Source organism: Nomascus leucogenys, chromosome 10, assembly GCF_006542625.1.
Source record: "Nomascus leucogenys isolate Asia chromosome 10, Asia_NLE_v1, whole genome shotgun sequence".
NCBI lineage: Eukaryota > Metazoa > Chordata > Mammalia > Primates > Hylobatidae > Nomascus > Nomascus leucogenys.
In genome coordinates, this window is record NC_044390.1 from 63,457,294 (window position 1) to 63,476,663 (window position 19,370).

The window sequence follows — 19,370 nt, forward strand, 5'->3', positions numbered from 1 at the left end:
TAGCGCTACTTTTCATTTCCAGCCCTAGGCAACCATTAATTTACCTGCTGTCTCTGGGTTCGCCTGTTTTGCACACTTCACATAAGTGGAGCCATGCACTCTATGGTCTTTTCTTCTTCTTCTTCTTCTTTATTTTTTTATTTTTTGAGACGGAGTTTTGCTCTTGTTGCCCAGGCTGGAGTCAATGGCGCTATCTCGGCTCACCACAACCTCCGCCTCCCGGGTTCAAGCTATTCTCCTGCATCAGCCTCTCAAGTAGCTGGGATTACAGGCATGGGCCACCATGCCGGGCTAATTTTGTATTTTTAGTAGAGATGGAGTTTCTCCATGTTGGTCAGGCTGGTCTCGAACTCCCGATCTCAGCTGATCTGCCTGCCTTGGCCTCCCAAAGTGCTGGGATTACAGGCGTGAGCCAGTGTGCCCAGCCTGTTTCCACTTTAAATTTTTTTTTTTTTTTTTTTTTTTTTTTTTTAGACAGGGTCTCGCTCTATTGCCCAAGCTGGAGTGCAGTGGCATGTTCATGGCAGACTGCAGCCTGGGCCTCCTGGACTCAAGTGATCCTCCCATTTCAGCCTCCCCAGTAGCTGGGACTACAGGTGCTTGCCCCTACTACCAGCTAAATTTTTATTTTTATTTATTATTTTATTATTATTATTATTATTATTATTATTTTTGAGACAGGGTCTCACTCTGTCGCCTAGGCTGCAGTGCATTGCAACCTCCACCTCCCGGGTTCAAGCGATTCTCCTGCCTCAGCCTCCCGAGTATCTGTAACTACAGGCATGCGCCACCAGGCCCGGCTAATTTTTGTAGTTTTAGTAGAGACAGGGTTTCACCACGTTGGCCAGGCTGGTCTCCAACAACTTGGCTCAAGCGATCAATCCACCTCATGATGGGAGATTTCAGAGGTCAGAGGTTAGATACAAGAGTCAAAAAACCCGATAAATTAGCGCTGGGCAGACTGAGTTTCGGGTCAGGCAGGGTCAGATGTGCCAAGCCAAAAGTCTCGATGATGGTGGAGATCAGGACTCAGAGGTCAGAGTGAGGCCTCCTCCCTTCTCTTCTCTCCCCCACAGGACGGCAGACCCAGCCGAGAAGACGCCGCTGGGGGTCCCACGCCAGTCGGGCCGCCCGGGTTGCTGCGGGGGCCGCTGCGGGGGGCGCCGGTGCCTACGCCGCTGGTTCCACTTCTGGGGCGCGCCGGTGACCGTCTTCATGGGCAACGTGGTCAGCTACCTGCTGTTCCTGCTGCTTTTCGCGCGGGTGCTGCTCGTGGATTTCCAGCCGGCGCCGCCCGGCTCCCTGGAGCTGCTGCTCTATTTCTGGGCTTTCACGCTGCTGTGCGAGGAGCTGCGCCAGGGCCTGAGCGGAGGCGGGGGCAGCCTGGCCAGCGGGGGCCCCGGGCCTGGCCATGCCTCACTGCGCCAGCGCCTGGGCCTCTACCTCGCCGACAGCTGGAACCAGTGCGACCTAGTGGCCCTCACCTGCTTCCTCCTGGGCGTGGGCTGCCGGTGAGTGCCCCGGGACCTCGGAACCCTGGCCCCTGGCCCCCTCTCATCCTTCCTGCCCACTCCCAGGGTCTCCACTCCCGGCTTCCCCGCAGCTGGGCAGCAGGTCAAGCCAACCCTGCTGATTGGAGACAAACAAACAAAACTCCTCTTAGGAAAGTCGGGCATGACGATTGCCCCAGGGTAATTGGCTGGCTTCAGGGACGGCAGGATTCAGGAGAAAACCCCACTGTCCGCCACTCAGCCTCTGCTGCTATTTATTGCTAGGTCTGAAGGTTAACAGATATTTATGGGAGCGCCCCGACCTGGGTGCCAACCTCAACTCCTCCCTCCTCTTCCTCCACACAGCTCGTTGGTCCCAGGCCCCTTGCCCTCCTGCCCCCGACTTACTCTCTTTCTTTCTTTCTTTCTTTCGTTCGTTCGTTCGTTCGTTCTTTCTTTCCTTTCTTTCTTTCTTTCCTTTCTTTCTTTCTTCTTTCTTTCTCTTTCTTTCTGTCTTTCTTTTTCTTTCTCTTTTCTTTCTCTGTTTTCTTTCTTTCTCTCTCTCTCTTTTCTTTCTCTTTCTTTCCTTTCTTTTTCTTTTTCTCTTTCTTTTCTTTCTTTCTCTCTCCCTCTCTCCTCTGCCCCTCTGCCTGCCTGCCTCCTTCCTTCCTTCCTTCCTTCCTTCTTTCCTTCCTTCCCTCCTTCCTTCCTTCTATCCCTCCAAGCTAAGGGTTTAAACCTTGCCCTGCCTGCATTATGGAGTATCCTGCATTAGGATACTCCTCCTTTTGAGGAGAGCAAACAGAAAAGTTTGTGGACACAACCTGGTGACTGGTTTTTTGTTTGTTTGTTTTTGTTTTCTTTCTTTCTTTCTTAATTTTTTTTTTTTTTTTTTTTTTTTTTTGAGCCAGAGTTTTGCTGTGTCGCCCAGACTGGAGTGCAATGGTACGATCTTGGCTCACTGCCACCTCCACCTCCTGGGTTCAAGTGATTCTCTTGCCTCAGCCTCGCGAGTAGCTGGTATTACAGGCATGCACCACTACACCCAGCTAAATTTTTTTGTATTTTTTTTGTAGAGATGGGGTTTTGCCATATTGGCCAGGCTGGTCTTGAACTCTTGGCCTCAAGTGATCCACTCGCCTTGGCCTCCGAAAGTGCTGAGATTACAGGTGTGGGCCACCGTGCCTGGCCAACAACCTGGTGACTGTTTACAAGGGACCTGACACATCCTGAATGGTTGACAGTGATGACAGTGATGATCCCTACTCAAGCTTTTCTCAGTACACACGCTGAGAGGCAGGCTTCCTCTAAGCTGTGTTAGCAGTGTTACAAAGCAATTCAACATAAATAATTTATTCAAGCAGGGAGCAAGATATGAGAGTTTTGCAGAACACTAATACTTCTGTTTGTCATTTGTTGTATTTTGTATAAAGTGACTTTTGAGATGAAAGGGCTAAGGCCATATACTACCCATGCTCTAGGATTGCCAGTGATATTTTGGACAGTTTATCAAGCCCACTACTTTCCAGGTGAAAAATGGAAAGATCTCAGCTTCAAAGGGAGAAATGGGCCTGGCGTGGTGGCTCATGCCTGTAATCCCAGCACTTTGGGAGGCCGAGGCGGGTGGATCACCTGAGATCGGGAGTTTGAGACCAGCCTGCCCAACATGGTGAAACCCCATCTCTACTAAAAATACAAAAAATTAGCCGGGCGTGGTGGCAGGCGCCTGTAATCCCAGCTACTCGGGAGGCTGAGGCAGGATAATTGCTTGAACCTGGGAGGTGGAGGTTGCAGTGAGCCAAGATCACGCCACTGCACTCCAGCCTGGGTGAAAAGAGCAAAACTCCGTCAAAAAAAAAAAAAAAAGGGAGAAATGTCTAATTATCTCCAGAATTGAATGGATGAATCATCCTTTGTTTTGCCAGTTCCCTCTAGATGGACATTTAGGTTCTCTCTCTCTTTCTTTCTTTCTTTTTCTTGTTTTAAATAGAGACAGGGTCTCACTGTGTTGCCCAGGCTGGTCTCAAACTCCTGGGCTCAAGCAATCCTCCCACCTTGGCCTCTCAAAGTGCTGGGATTACAGGCGTGAGCTACTATGCCCAGCCTTCTGTTTTTTTATTATTCCAAAATAATAAAAGTTTACATCCCAGATGTAAAGTTTATGGGTCAAAGGGTACATATATTCTTGACATGGATAGATTTCCTTCTAAGTAGCTTCACCCATTTCCACACCTGCCATCAGGGTAAGAGAGTGCCCCCTTGAGGCCATGCTCGACAATGCCTGATACTTTCACTCTAAAATGTAGCTCTCAATTTAACCAAAAAAAAAATCTGCCAATTTGATGGGTAAACATGACCTCTCCTTGTTATAATTTATGCATTCTTGACTACCAGGTAGGTTGGACATCTTTTCCTAAGCTTAATGGCTACACGTGCTTGTGTCCCGTTGTTATTTTTTGTTTTTGTTTTTGTTTTTGAGACGGAGTCTCGCTCTGTCGCCCAGGCTGGAGTGCAGTGGCGCCATCTCGGCTCACTGCAAGCTCCTCCTCCCGGGTTCACGCCATTCTCCTGCCTCAGCCTCCTGAGTAGCTGGGACTACAGGCGCCCGCCACCACGCCCAGCTAACTTTTTGTATTTTTTAGTAGAGACAGGGTTTCACTGTGTTAGCCAGGATGGTCTCGAGCTCCTGACCTTGTGATCCGCCCACCTCGGACTCCCAAAGTGCTAAGATTACAGGCGTGAGCCACTGCGACCGGCCACCCTCCCGTTTTTTTAATTGGGGTTCACTGATTTGTATATATATAAATATATATACTCTTTATACTCTGGATCCTAATCCTTGGTAGTTTTGTTGGTCTTAATATCTTCATATCTTCTCAAAGTCTGTGGCTTGTCTTTTCACTTTCACTTTTGTCTGTTTCTTTTCTTTTTTTTGAGCATGCCTCGGCCTCCCAAAGTGCTGGAAGTACAGGCGTGAGCCACCGCATCTGTCCATACACTAGGTTTTTAATCCATCCAAAGTTTAAGTACATGAGGATGCAAAATAGGGGTAGAATTTTTATTTTCCCCATAGGAATTACTGATGTTTGCTGGCCTTTTGAACGTCCTCTGTGAATTGTACGTGGTATCCTTTATCTCGCTTCCTTCCTATTCCTTCATTTTGCTTATTAGTTTGTAGGGACTCTATATGTTTTGCCTTTTATAGGTTGGACAGATATTCCGGCAGTTTTTCCAGCTTGATTCTCACAGGGACCAGCTCTTTGCTAAGGCCATCGTTCATTCAGTCATTACTTAATAGGCGCAACCATTTTAAAAATGGGTTCCAGTGCCCTGCGTGGACCAGCTTGGCACTGAGTAAATCTGGGTAAACCCCGGGTGACTGGGAGGGTCCTGCCCGGTGGAGGCTGCAGCTTCATCTGAAGGATGGCATTGGGAAGACTCCCATTTTCCTTGGCTTCTTGTGATACTTGAGTGACCCTTGCGGTGTCTCCCCACACCCCAGGCTGACCCCGGGTTTGTACCACCTGGGCCGCACCGTCCTCTGCATCGACTTCATGGTTTTCACGGTGCGGCTGCTGCACATCTTCACGGTCAACAAACAGCTGGGGCCCAAGATCGTCATCGTGAGCAAGATGGTGAGGGAGGGGCGGGGCTGAAGTGGGCGGGGCCATAGGGAAAGGGGTGGGGCCAGGGAGGGAGTGGTCTGTGGAGAAGGGGCGTGGCTTTGGGGAGCAAGGGGCATAGTTTTGGGATATAGGGGGTGGGGCCAGAGTAGGGAAGGGCGGGGCCAGACTCAGCCACATCTCCCCACAGATGAAGGACGTGTTCTTCTTCCTCTTCTTCCTCGGCGTGTGGCTGGTGGCCTATGGCGTGGCCACGGAGGGGCTCCTAAGGCCACGGGACAGTGACTTCCCAAGTATCCTGCGCCGCGTCTTCTACCGTCCCTACCTGCAGATCTTCGGGCAGATCCCCCAGGAGGACATGGACGGTAGGGGGGGATGACAGGGCCTGACAGCCTTCCTCTGAGTCTCTGTCCCCGCTCCCTGAGTCTCTGTACCCCTGTCTTTAAGAAAATGTCTGTCTCTCTGAGTCTCTGTCTCCCTCTTTCTCTGGATCTCTGAGTGATACCCTATATTCCCCATCATCATCTCTCTGGGTCTCTGCCTACCCCACCCCCTCTGTCTTTCTGTCTTTCTTTTTTTTTTTTTTTTGTTGAGATGGATGTTAGAAATGTTTGTTTTGTGGTGTCGTAAAGAAATAGTACTTGAACATAAATTTAATTTTTTTAGTGAGCCCATTTTTATTTTTTGTAGAAAGGGTACACTCGCCAGCAGTTTTGTCATGAGAGTACACCGGAACAAAGGAGATAGGGTCATTTATAACCTGACGCGTCTATTTTACTGCTGTGTGTGGTTTTTATTGGCTGGAACCGGACTTTACATTTTGTATTTGTCTTGATTGGCTAGTAACTTAGAAGTTTTTAAAAGAAGCAAAGGCAGAGGAGAACAAAGGAAGGAGGAAGTAACTTGTGGAATGTTGAGAAAGGTAAAAAAACTTTTAAATAAGGAAGAGGAACAGGCTATGACCTAATGCTTGCTTGGACCAGTATAAGTATGTCAGGGCAAATATTTAGGCTAAATTGTGGGAGCTAAAAATATAAAGTACATTGATTTATTTTTTATGGCTAGTAGATATTTAAGAATGTTAGTGCAGGTCTTTGAATACATTTTGTTTCTAAGAGAAGTTACTATTTATTGTTAATTAGATGAGGAGGAAAGTCTTTGAAGAGAAACCTATACGTTACTTTTTACATGGAGTTTTGCTCTTGTTGCCCAGGCTGGAGTGCAATGGCATGATCTCAGCTCACTGCAACCTCCACCCCCCAGGTTGAAGCGATTCTCCTGTCTCAGCCTCCCGAGTAGCTGGGACTACAGGCACGTGCCACCACGCCTGGCTAACAGTTTTATGTATTTTTAGTAGAGACAGGGTTTCATCACATTGGTCAGGCTGGTCTCGAACTCCCGACCTCAGGTGATCCGGCCATCTCAACCTCCCAAAGTGCTGGGATTACAGGCATGAGCCACCGCGCCTGGCAGTCTTCCTGTCTTTCTTAGGTCTCTGTCCCCCTCACCCCATCTCTGAATGTCTCTCTTCACAGTGGCCCTCATGGAGCACAGCAACTGCTCATCGGAGCCCGGCTTCTGGGCACACCCTCCTGGGGCCCAGGCGGGTGCCTGCGTCTCCCAGTATGCCAACTGGCTGGTGGTGCTGCTCCTTGTCATCTTCCTGCTCGTGGCCAACATTCTGCTGGTCAACTTGCTCATCGCCATGTTCAGGTGAGGCCTGACTGCTCTCTGATCCGACCCCACCCAGCATGACCCGTGGCCCTCTCATGACTCTTGAACCCTGTCTAATGAATTCTGTCTTTAGTCCCTGAACTCTGATCCAATCTAATGCTGCCTTCTCCCCAAACCCAACCAGACCCTGCTTGTGACTTGGACTTTGGACTGATCCTCTCCCTGAGCCCAGGTTGAACTTCCTTATTTTTATTTTTTTGAGACAGGGTCTCACTCTGTCGCCAAAGCTAGAGTGTGGTGGTGTGATCATAGCTTACTGCAGCCTCGACCTTCTGGACTCAAGCAATCCTCCTGCTTTAGCCCCATAAGTAGCTGGGACTACTTAAAATTAGCCAGGCCAGCATGCCTGCCTAATTAAAAAAATTTTTTGGAGAAAGGGGTTCTCACTATGTTGTCCACGCTGGTCTCGAGCTCCTGGACTCAAGTGATCCTCCCTCCTCAGCCTCCCAAAGTGCTGGGATAATCTGTTGCCTAGGCTGGAGTGCAGTGGCAAGTTCTCAGCTCACTGCAACCTCCGCTTCCCACTCCCCCACACCCGGTTAACTTTTTGAATTTTTAGTAGAGACAGGGTTTCACCATGTTGGCCTTGAACTCTTGACCTCAAGTGATTGGCCCACCTGGGTCTCCCGAAGTGTTGGGATTACAGGTGTGAGCCATAGCGTCCAGCCAACTTTGTTTTTTATTGTGGTAAAATTATATAAAACTTCCCATTTTTACTTCTTTTTTTTTTTTTTTTTTGATGGAGTCTCACTCTGTCTCCCAGGCTGAAGTGCAGTGGCGCGAGCTCAGCTCACTGCAAGTTCCGTCTCCCGGGTTCATGCCATTCTCCTACCTCAGCCTCCCGAGTAGCTGGGACTACAGGCACCCGCCACCATGCCCAGCTAATTTTTTTGTATTTTTAGTAGAGACGGGGTTTCACCATGTTAGCTAGGGTGGTCTCAATCTCCTGACCTCGTTGATCCACCTGCCTTGGCCTCCCAAAGTGCTAGGATTACAGGCATGAGCCACCGCGCCCGGCCTTTATCTTTTTTTTGAGATGGAGTCTCGCTCTGTCGCCCAGGCTGGAGTGCAATGGTGTAATCTCAGCTCACTGCAATCTCCGCCTCCCAGGTTCAAGCGATTCTCCTGCCTCAGCCTCCCGAGTAGCTAGTACTACAGGCATGTGCCACCACACCTGGCTAATTTTTTGTATTTTTAGTAGAGATGGGGTTTCACCATGTTAGCCAGGATGGTTTTGATTTCCTGACCTTGTGATCCACCCGCCTCAGCCTCCCAAGGTGCTGGAATTACAGACATGAGCCACCGCGCCCAGCGGTCATTTTTACCATTTTTAAGTGTACAAGTCAGTGACATTAATTACATTTACAGTGTTCTGCAACCATCACCACTATCTATTTCCAATACATTCTATCAGCCAGAACAGAAAGTGTGTCCCCATGAAACAGCAACTCCCCACTTCCCCTCCCCACAGGTTTTGGTAACCTCTAGTGTATTTTCTGTCTCTATGGATTTAGTCTAGATGTTTCATGTAAGTGGAATTATGCAATATTTGTCTTTTGGTGTCTGGCTGATTTTACTGAGCATGTTTTCAAGGCTCATCCATGTTGTAGTGTGCATCAGAACTTCATTCATTCCGTTTTGTGAATGAGTAATATTCTATTGTACAAATAGACCACATTTGGGCCAGGCGTGGTGGCTCGTGCCTGTAATCCCAGCACTTTGGGAGGCCAAGGCGGGTGGATCGCCTGAGGTCAGGAGTTTGAGACCAGCCTGGCCAACATGGCAAGACCCCCCTCTTAACTAAAAATACAAAAATTAGCCGGGCTCGTGTCTGTAATCTCAGCTACTCGGGAGGCTCAGGCACGAGAGTCGCTTGAACCCAGGAGGCAGAGGCTACAGTGAGCCAAGATCGTGCCACTGCACTCCAGCCTGGGCAACAGAGCGAGACTCCATCTCAAGAAAAGACCACATTTGATTTACCCGCTCATCTGTTGATGAACACTTGGGTTGTTTCTTTTTTTTTTTTTTTTTTGAGACGGAGTCTCGCTGTTGCCCAGGCTGGAGTGCAGTGGCGCGATCTCTGCTCACTGCAGGCTCCGCCCCCCGGGGTTCACGCCATTCTCCTGCCTCAGCCTCCCGAGTGGCTGGGACTACAGGTGCCCGCCACCTCGCCCGGCTAATTTTTTCTATTTTTAGTAGAGACAGAGTTTCACCGTGTTAGCCAGGATGGTCTTGATCTCCTGACCTTGTGATCCGCCTGCCTCGGCCTCCCAAAGTGCTGGGATTACAGGCGTGAGCCACTGCGCCTGGCCACACTTGGGTTGTTTCTGCCTTTTGGCTATTGTGACTAATGTTTGTTGGAACATTGGCATGGAAGTATCTATTTGAATCCTTGTTTTTGTTTCCTTTGGGTGTATATCTCAAAGTGGAATTCCTGGGTCATATGGTAATTCTATGTATAGCTTTTTGAGAAACCACCAAACTGGTTTCCACAGCAGCTGCACCATTTTCCATTCTCACCAGCAGTGTGTGAGGGTTTTAATTTCTCCACATCCTAGCCAACATTTGTTATTTTCTTTTTGTAAAAATTATAGTCATCCAGCGGGTGTAGTGGCTCATGCCTGTAATCCCAGCACTTTGGGGGGCTGAGGTGGGAGGATTGCTTGAGCACAAGAGTTCAAGACCAGCCTGGGCAACATAGCGAGGCTGCTGTCTCTACCAAAACACCAGAAATGAGATACCACTTCACACCTGCAGCCTCAACCTCCTGGGCTCAAGTGATCCTCCCACCACAGCCTCCCAAGTAGCTGGGACTACAGTTACGTGCCACCACACCTGGCTTGTTTTTTTACCTTTTTTTTTTTACTTTTATTTTATTTATTTATTTTTAGTAGAAATGGGGTTTCACCATGTTAGCCAGGATGGTCTCGATCTCCTGACCTTGTGATCCACCCATCTTGGCTGGATCCCAAAGTGCTGGGATTACAGGCATGAGCCACGGTGCCCAGCGGCTATATTTTTTTTTTTAATGAAACTCCTTTTTAATCCTATGTTGGATCCCTCTGTTTGCTTCCTTTCTTGTTGGCATGATTTTTGCTGAGAAAATATAAAATTTCATAGGCTTTGTTTTTTGTTTTTTTTTTTCCAGAGATGGGGTCTTGCTATATTGCCCAGGCTGATCTTGAACTCCTGGGCTCAAGCAGTCCTCTTGCCTTGGCCTTCCAAAGTGCTGGGATTATAGGCATGAGCCCCTGTGCTGGACCTATTGTATTAGTTTCCTAGGGCTGCCAAAGTCCCAAAAACTGTGTGGCTTTAAACCACAGAAATTGTCTCACAATTCTGGATGCTAGAGGTCCAAAATCAAGGCATCCGCCAAATTGTTTTCTTCTGAGGGGTGTTGGGGAGAGTCTGTTCCGTGCCTCGCCTGTCACGTCTAGTGCTTTGCTGGCCATCTTTGGCTTCTAGTTGCATCATTGAAACTTCTGCTTTCATCTTCCACATTTCCACTTTTAATAAAACATTACTTAAATTGGATTAGGGACCACTCTAATAACTTCATTTTAACTTGATCACATCTGTAAACTCTATTTTGGAATAAAGCCACATATTTCATAAATAAAAAAATTAAAAAAGGTCTCATTCTGAGGCACTATGGGTTATGACTTCAACATATCTTTTTTTTTTTTTTTTTTTTGGAGACAGAGTCTCGCTCTGTCACCCAGGCTGGAGTGCAGTGGCGTGATCTCGGCTCACTGCAACCTCCGCCTCCTGGGTTCAAGCGATTCTCCTGCCTCAGCCTCCCGGGATCACAGGCGCCTGCCACCACGCCCAGCTAATTTTTGTATTTTTAGTAGAGACAGGGTTTCACCATGTTGCCCAGGCTGATCTCAAACTCCTGACCTCAGGTGATCCACCTGCCTCGGCCTCCCAAAGTGCTGGGATTACAGCCATGAGCCACTGGACCTGGCCGGACTTCAACATATCTTTAGGGGGATACAATTCAATGCATGACACTCATAGACTTATGAGTTTATTTCTGGACTTTCAATTCTATTCCACTGGTCTGTGCCTATCCTTATGCCAGTACCACAGAGTTTTTTGGCGTTTTTTTGAGACGGAGTCTCGCTCTTGTCACCCAGGCGGGATTGCAGTGGCGCGATCTCTGCTCACTGCAACATCCGCATCCCGGGTTCAAATGATTCTCCTGACTCAGCCTCCTGAGTAGCTGGAATTACAGGCACCTGCCACCACACCTGGCTAATGTTTTTGTATTTTTAGTAGAGACGGGGTTTCACCATGTTGGCCAGGTTAGTCCTGAACTCCTGACCTCAGGTGATCTGCCTCAGCTTCCCAAGGTGCTGGGATTACAGGCGTGAGCCACCATGTCTAGTCCACACAGTTTTGATTACTGTAGGTTTGTAGCAAATTTTGACATTGGAAGTATGAGTCTCCTTTGTTATTTTTGAAGATTGTTTTGGCTATTCTGGGCCTCCTGCAATTCCATATGAACTTGCAGATCAGAGTTTCCATGTCTGTCAAAAAGGTTGTTGGAATTTTCTTTTTTTTTTTTTTTTTTTGAGACAGAGTTTCACTCTTGTTGCCCAGGCTGGAGTGCAATGGCGCGATCTCGGCTTACCACAACCTCTGCCTCCCGGGCTCAAGCGATTCTCCTGCCTCAGCCTCCTGAGTAGCTGGGATTACAGGCATGTGCCACCACGCCTGGCTAATTTTGTATTTTTAGTAGAGATGGGGTTTCTCCATGTTGGTCAGGCTGGTCTCAAACTCCCAACCTCAGGTGATCCGCCCGCCTTGGTCTCCCAAAGTGCTGGGATTACAGGTGTGAGCCACCGCACCCAGCCAGTTGTTGGAATTTTCATAGGGATTGCGTTGAATCTGTAGATTGCTTCGGGTAGTATTGATATTTCATCTAGGTGTTCTTTTTAATGTTTTTCCAGCAGTATTTGGTAGTTTTCAGGCTACAAATCGTTCACCCTTTTGGTTAACTTTATTCCTAGGTGCTTAACCTTTAGATACTGTTGTAGGTGGAATTGCTTTTCCTTTTTGGATTGTTCATTGAGGGTGTGTAGAAACACAACTGATTTTTGTGTGATCTTGTACCCTGCAACTTTGCTGAATCTGCAGCCCTAGAAGCTTTCTTGTGATTCTCTGGCATTTCCTATATATAGGACCATGTCATCTGTGAATAGAGATATTTTTACTTCTTCCTTTCCAATTTGGATGCCTTTTATTTATTTATTTTTTTTTTGTTTAATTGTTCTAGCCAGAACTTCCAGTACAATGTTGAATAGCAGTGGCAAAAGTGGACATCCTTGTCTTGTCCCTGATCTTAGGTGGAAAGCTTTCACTCTTTCACCATTGGGTATGATGTTAGCTGTGGGTTTTTCAGAAGTACCTTTTCTCATGTTGAGAAAGTCTATTTCTATTCCTAGTTTATGATTTTTAAAAATTATGATGCATGGTGGCTTATGCCTATAATCACAATACTTTAGGAAGCCAAAGTGGGAGGATCACTTGAGGCCAGGAGTTCAAGACTGACACAGTGAGACCCTATCTCAATAAAAAAATAAACAATTTGCCAGGCATGGTGGTGCATGCCTGTAGTCCCAGCTACTCAAGAGGCTGAGGCGGGAGGAAGGCTTGAGCCCAGGAGGTCAAGGCTGTGGCTTCAGTGAGCCATGATTTCACCACCGCCATGATCGTGCCAGCAACAGAGTGAAACCTTGTCTCAAAAAAAAAAAAAAAAAAAAGCCGTGTGTGGTGGCTCACGCCTGCAATCCCAGCACTTCGGGAGGCCGAGGTGGGCAGATCATGAGGTCAGGAGATCGAGACCATCCTGGCTAACACGGTTGTAGGGGCCAGCCCTACAGGGTCTGTGGGTTTTTCTCCCCATGTGCGGAGACCAGAGATTGTAGAAATGAAGACACAAGGCAAACAGGTAAAAGAAAAGACAGCTGGGCCCGGGGGACCACTACCACCAAGACACGGAGACCGGTAGCAGCCCCAAATGCCTGGCTGCGCTGTTATTTATTGGATACAAAGCAAAAGGGGCAGAGTAAAGAGTGTGAGTCATCTCCAATGATTGATAAGGTCACGTGAGTCATGTGTCCACTGGACAGGGGGCCCTTCCCTGTTAGGTAGCCGAGGTGGAGAGAGAGAGGACAGCTTACGTCATTATTTCTTCTATGCTCTTTTAAGAAAGATCAAAGACTTTAATACTTTCATACTTTCACTAATTTTGCTACTGCTATCTAGAGGGTGGAGCCAGGTGTACAGAGTGGAACAGGAAAGTGAAACAGGAGGGTGACCGCTGAAGCACAGCATCTCAGGGAGACAGGCCTCTGGATAACTGCGGGCAGGCCTGACATCAGTCAGGCCCTCCACAAGAGGTGGTGGAGCAGAGTCTTCTCTAAACTGCCCCAGGGAAAGGGAGACTCCAGGACTTTCCCGGTCTGCTAAGTAGTGGGTGCTTTTCCTTGGCACTGACGCTACCTCTAGACCATGGTCTGCTTGGTAACGGGCGTCTTCCCAGATGCTGGCGTTACTGCTAGACCAAGGAGCCCTCTGGTGGCCCTGTCTGGGCATAACAGAAGGCTCGCACTCTTGTCTTCTGATCACTTCTCACCGTGCCCCTTCAGCTCCTATCTCTGTATGGCCTGGTTTTTCCTAGGTTATGATTGTAGAGCAAGGATTATTATAATATTGAAATAAAGAGTAATTGCTACAAACTAATGATTGATATTCATATATAATCAAAACTATGATCTATATCTAGTATAGCTCTTGTTATTTTATATGTTTTATTACACTAGAACAGCTCGTGCCCTTGGTCTCTTGCCTTGGCACCTGGGTGGCTTGCCGCCCACATATGGTGAAACCCCATCTCTACTAAAAATACAAAAAACTAGCTGAGCGTGGTGATGGGTGCATGTAGTCCCAGCTACTCGGGAGGCTGAGGCAAGAGAATGGCGTGAACCCGGGAGGCGGAGCTTGCAGTGAGCCGAGATTGTGCCACTGCACTCCAGCCTGGGGGACAGAGCGAGACTCCATCTCAAAAAAAAAAAAAAAAAAAAAAAATCATGAAGTGTTGTTGAATTTTGTCAAATGCCTTTTCTGTGTTGGTTGAGAAGATCATGTGGTTTCCCCCACACCTTGTTCTATTAATGTGGTGTTTGCATTGATTTTTGTATGTTTAACTACCCTTACTTTCCTAGGATAAATCCCATTTCGTTATGGTATAAAATCCACTTAATATGCTGCTGAATTAGATTTGCTTGTATTTTTTTCAGGATGTTTACATGTATATTCATAAAGGCTACTGGTCTGTAATTTTCTTGTGATATCTTTATCTAGCTTTGGTATTACGGTAATGCTGGCCCTCATAGAATGAGTTAGGAAATGTTCTCTCCTTTTCAATCTTTTGGATGAATTTGAGAAACATCCTTGTTATTATAATTCTTCTTTAAATATTTGATAGAATTCACCAGCACAGCCATCTGGTTTTGGGCTTTTCTTTATTGAAAGGTTTTTGATTCAATCTCTTATGATAATTCTACTGAGATTTTCTATTTTTTCTTGAGTCAGCTTAGGTAATTTGTGTGTTCCTAGGAATTTGTCTATTTCATTGATCTAGTTTGTTGACATATAATTGTTGATAGTATTCTCATACAATCCTTTGTATTTCGGTAGGGTTAGTAGTAATGTCTCCATTTTCATTTCTGATGTTAGTTATTTGTGTCCAGGCTAACTTTTGAGCCCAACTTTAACCTGACTTCAACCTCTACCTTATACCATGATACCATCCCCAACTTGACCTCTGACATCTGACCCTTGGCCCTTCTAAACTGACTTTTTTTTTTTTTTTTTTTTTTGAGATGGAGTCTCACTCCGTCTCCCAGGCTGGAGTGCAGTGGCACAATCTCAGCTCACTGCAACCTCCACCCCCTGGGTTCAAGCGATTCTCCTGCTTCAGCCTCCCCAGTAGTTGGGATTACAGGCGCCTGCCACCACGCCTGGCTAATTTTTGTATTTTTAGTAGAGATGAGGCTTCATCATGTTAGCCAGGCTGGTCTCGAACTCCTGACCAAAGTGCTGGGACTACAGGCATGACCAAACGTACCCGGCCCTAACCTGACTTCTAATCGCATCCTGTAACCTCTGACTTTAGTGATCTTGACTTCTGTCTGCTGCCATAGACTTTGAACAATTATTGCCTGGCATCTAACCTTCGTCCTTGCCCCTGGCTGTGCCCTGACCTCAAGTGACCTTTGACCTCTGGCCTTTGCAGTTACACATTCGGCAAAGTACAGGGCAACAGCGATCTCTACTGGAAGGCGCAGCGTTACCGCCTCATCCGGGAATTCCACTCTCGGCCCGCGCTGGCCCCGCCCTTTATCGTCATCTCCCACTTGCGCCTCCTGCTCAGGCAATTGTGCAGGCGCCCCTGGAGCCCCCAGCCATCCTACCCGGCCCTCGAGCATTTCCGTGAGAACAGAGCTTGGCTTAAAAAGGAGAAATATAGGGGACCAGGAGCCAGGAAGGCGAGGGGAAGAGGGCATGCCCCAAATGACTAGTGGGCGTGGCTTAGGCAGCGGGGGCGGGGTTTAAGCAACAAGGGGCGGTGCTTAAGCACTGAGGGGCGGGGCTTATGGATGAGGGGCGGGGCATGTTCTCGAATCACCAGGGGCCGGGTCTGGGATAGCGTGTTCTGAGGGTGTGGGAAGGGGCAGCTGGGCTTGGGAAGGGGCGTGGCCTGAGCCCTTTGACTCCGCCCGCCCCAGCAGGGGTCTACCTTTCTAAGGAAGCCGAGCGGAAGCTGCTAACGTGGGAATCGGTGCATAAGGAGAACTTCCTCCTGGCACGCGCTAGGGACAAGCGGGAGAGCGACTCCGAGCGTCTGAAGCGCACGTCCCAGAAGTGAGAGCGGGGCCTGGTCGGGGATGGGGCTTCTGGCCTGGGGCAGATCCTGACTTCAGCTGAAGGCAGGGTCCTGGGAGGGAGGAGGCCCGGGAAGCAGGCGGAGCCCGGGGGTGCTGGGTGGGCTGCGGGTGCCCCTGGTAAGAGGCCCTCCCTTCTCAGGGTGGACATGGCACTGAAACAGCTGGGACACATCCGCGAGTACGAACAGCGCCTGAAAGTGCTGGAGCGGGAGGTGAGGGCTTGGGGCCTGGCTGGGGGATTGTGGCAGGGGTCGGGTGGGGGTTCCCATCTCCTGCTCTGACATTCCTCCCGTTCCCCAGGTCCAGCAGTGTAGCCGCGTCCTGGGGTGGGTGGCTGAGGCCCTGAGCCGCTCTGCCTTGCTGCCCCCAGGTGGCCCTCCACCCCCTGACCTGCCTGGGCCCAAAGGTCAGTGTGTAGCATCAGCCTGTGCATCTCCAGCCTCTGTTCCTGTATTTTTGCGTGTTTTTCTCTCTCGGCGCCTTTCCAGTGTCCCTGGGTCACTCTCTTGGTCTCCTTTGAGCGTTTTGTACTCTCGCCTTCGTGTTTCTTCTTTTTTGCCAGTCTCCCAGTTTTTCTGTCTCTCCCTTTCCTTGCCAATCACCTGTTCTCTCTTTTCTCTCTTCCCCCAGACTGAGCCCTGCTGGCGGACTTCAAGAAGAAGCCCCCACAGGGGATTTTGCTCCTAGAGTAAGGCTCATCTGGGCCTTGGCCCCCGCACCTGGTGGCCTTGTCCTTGAGGTGAGCCCCGTGTCCATCTGGGCCACTGTCGGGACCACCTTTGGGTGTGTCACCCTTACGAACCACAGCATGCCCGGCTCCTCCCAGAACCAGCCCCAGCCTGGGAGGATCAAGGCCTGGAGCCCGGGCCGTTGTCCCTCTGGAGGCTGCAGGGTCCTTGGGGTAACAGGGACCACAGACCCCTCACCACTCACAGGTTCCTAACACTAGGGAAATAAAGCCATTTCAGAGGGATCGTGTCCGGAGGCTTGATTCTTGGGGGAACTGGTGGGTGTCTAGATCCAGGATGGGAGCTGGAGCTGGGGTGTTGGGTTTGGGGTTCTTGGTGGATTTGCTACTGTAATTCAGATATTTTGGAGTCCGTTTCCCCCCCTGAGCCCCATTGTTCTTGCGTGAGACCCAGCACTTCTGTCTGCACTGTTCTGACGGCTGTCGCTTCAGTAGGACAAGACCCCATCTGTACCCCCTCCCACCCAGTTTCAACTTTCCAGTGGAAAAATAACTCAGTGATAATAAGCAAATTATTTCCTGGAATGGAGGTGGGTGGGTGTTGTGTACATCTGCTTTGGCAATAGGGAAACGGATGATGCAAATTTGAGTAGATAAATGCATACGTGTCTTTAAAAAGTCTAATTAGTGGGAAATTGCAGGCCAGGCGCACACAGGGTTGAGGCAAATATGCGTGATTATACATGCAGCTTAACTAAATAACCCATAACAAGCTAAACTGGTAATGACAAGGTTGAACTGACAGCAGTTATTAGTTAAATAGCAAGAAAGCCACCAACAACTAACACATCCAAAAATCAAAACCAAAACATCCTTCCTCCAAATTGGAGGAGATCCAAGTATCTGTCACTGTGGGTGCAGAGTAGCGTTGAAACATTGCCAAGTGTTGTGTGGCTACTGCGACTTCTCTGGAAGATGCTGAGTTAGTTCTCACCAACCCAGGTAGTAATAATCACTGTAATGTAACCTACTTCCTTCCTTCCCTCCTTCCCTCCCTCCTTCCTTCCTTCCCTCCTTCCTTCCCTCCTTCCCTCCTTCCTTCCTTCCTTTCCTCCTTCCCTCCTTCCTTCCCTCCTTCCCTCCTTCCCTCCTTCCCTCCTTCCCTCCTTCCTTCCTTCTCTCCTTCCTTCCTTCCTTCCTTCCCTCCTTCCTTCCCTCCTTCCTTCCTTCCCTCCTTCCTTCCCTGCTTCCTTCCTTCCTTCCTTCCTTCCCTCCTTCCTTCCTTCCCTCCTTCCTTCCCTCCCTCCTTCCTTCCCTCCTTCCTTCCTTCCCTCCTTCCTTCCTTCCCTCCTTCCTTCCTTCCCTCCTTCCTTCCTTCCCTCCTTCCTTCCTTCCCTCCTTCCTTCCTTCCTCCCTTCCTCCCTCCCTTCCTCCCTCCCTCCCTTCCTTCCTCCCTCCCTCCCTTCCTTCCTTCCTCCCTTCCTTCCTCCCTCCCTCCTTTCCTCCCTTCCTCCCTCCTTCCCTCCCTTCCTTCTTCCTTCCTTCCTTTCTTTTCTTCTTCTTCTTTTTTTTTTTTTTCGAGACAGAGTCTTTCTCTGTCACCCAGGCTGGAGTGCAGTGGCACGATCTCAGGTCACTGCAACCTCCGCCTCCTGGATTCAAGCAATTCTCCTACCTCAGCCTCTGGAGTAGCTAGGATTACAGGTGCCCGCCACCACGCCTGGCTAATTTTTATATTTTTGGTAGAGACGGGGTTTCACCATGTTGGCCAGGCTGGTCTCAAACTCCTCATCTCAGGTGATCTGCCTGCCTCAGCCTTCCAAAGTGCTGGAATTACAGGCGTGAGCCACCACACCCAGCGACTTTTTCTTCTTTTCTTTCAACAAGATCTCACTCTGTCACTCAGGCAGAAATGCAGTGACTCAATCACAGCTCACTGCAACCTCCACCTCCTGGGCTCAAGCATTTCTCCCACTCAGCCTCCTGAGTAGCTGGGACTACAGGCTTGCACCACCATGCCCAGCTAATTTTTTGGATTCTTGGTAGAGATGGGGTCTCACCATATTGCCCTGGCTGGTCTCAAACTCCTGGGGTCAAACGATCCACTCACATCGGCCTCTCAAAGTGCTGGGATTACAGGCATAAGCCACCGTACCCAGCCTCCAGTACTTTCTATATATATGTGTCCAGCGTTGTTTTAAGTGCTTCACGTGCACTAACTCAGTGAATCCTATGATAACCATATAAGGTAGGTACTATTATTGTCTCCATTTTGCAGATGAGAAAAGTGAGACACAGAAAAGTGGCTCAAATAAAGTCACACAGATAGAAAGTGGTGGCTCACGCCTATAAAACAGCACTTTGGGAGGCCAAGCAAGTGGATCACTTGAGGCCAGGAGTTCGAGACCAGCCTGGCCAATATAGCAAAACCCCATCACTACTAAAAATACAAAAATTAGCCGGGTGTGGTGGTGGACACCTGTAGTCCAAGCTATTCGGGAGGCTGAGGCAGGAGAATCACCTGAACCCAGGAGGTGGAGGTTGCAGTGAACTGAAATCGTGCCATTGTACTCCAGCCTGGGCGACAGAGCAAGACTGTTTCAAAAAAATAGTAATAAATAAAATAAAAATTGAAAGTGGCTGAGTTGAAACAGAAATCTGGGCAATCCAGAGAGCATCTGTAATGCACGATTTTATATTTGGAAATGTCAACTGCTGTGAAGCCACAGGAACTCACTCAGTCCATGTGCGAGTTTGAGCTTTTGTCTCTCAGCTGCAAATCCACCCTTGCCTCAGCTCTGTGATGTTGGGGCAGAGCCTCTGCAAGCCACGTTTTTGCTTTCCCAGCTGGGTTGCTATAAGCCCCGGCCTAAAGACG

The 19,370-nt window shown here is 48.8% G+C and overlaps 1 protein-coding gene across 4 annotated transcripts in view; it reads left to right on the forward strand.

The window, feature by feature from the left end:
- The window catches only part of TRPM4 (transient receptor potential cation channel subfamily M member 4), a 55,421-nt gene extending 38,639 nt beyond the window's left edge, over positions 1 to 16,782 (forward strand). For all 4 annotated transcript variants that reach the window (XM_030821041.1, XM_030821038.1, XM_030821039.1 and 1 more), the window contains 9 exons: positions 1,077 to 1,511; positions 4,993 to 5,125; positions 5,304 to 5,478; positions 6,649 to 6,826; positions 15,153 to 15,349; positions 15,649 to 15,781; positions 15,944 to 16,016; positions 16,105 to 16,210; positions 16,435 to 16,782. In XM_030821041.1, coding sequence (XP_030676901.1) covers positions 1,077 to 1,511; positions 4,993 to 5,125; positions 5,304 to 5,478; positions 6,649 to 6,826; positions 15,153 to 15,349; positions 15,649 to 15,781; positions 15,944 to 16,016; positions 16,105 to 16,210; positions 16,435 to 16,439 — 1,435 coding nt within the window. In that variant the 3' untranslated portion in view covers positions 16,440 to 16,782. The remainder of the gene's footprint in view (positions 1 to 1,076; positions 1,512 to 4,992; positions 5,126 to 5,303; positions 5,479 to 6,648; positions 6,827 to 15,152; positions 15,350 to 15,648; positions 15,782 to 15,943; positions 16,017 to 16,104; positions 16,211 to 16,434) is intronic.
- The last annotated feature ends 2,588 nt before the right edge of the window (positions 16,783 to 19,370 follow it).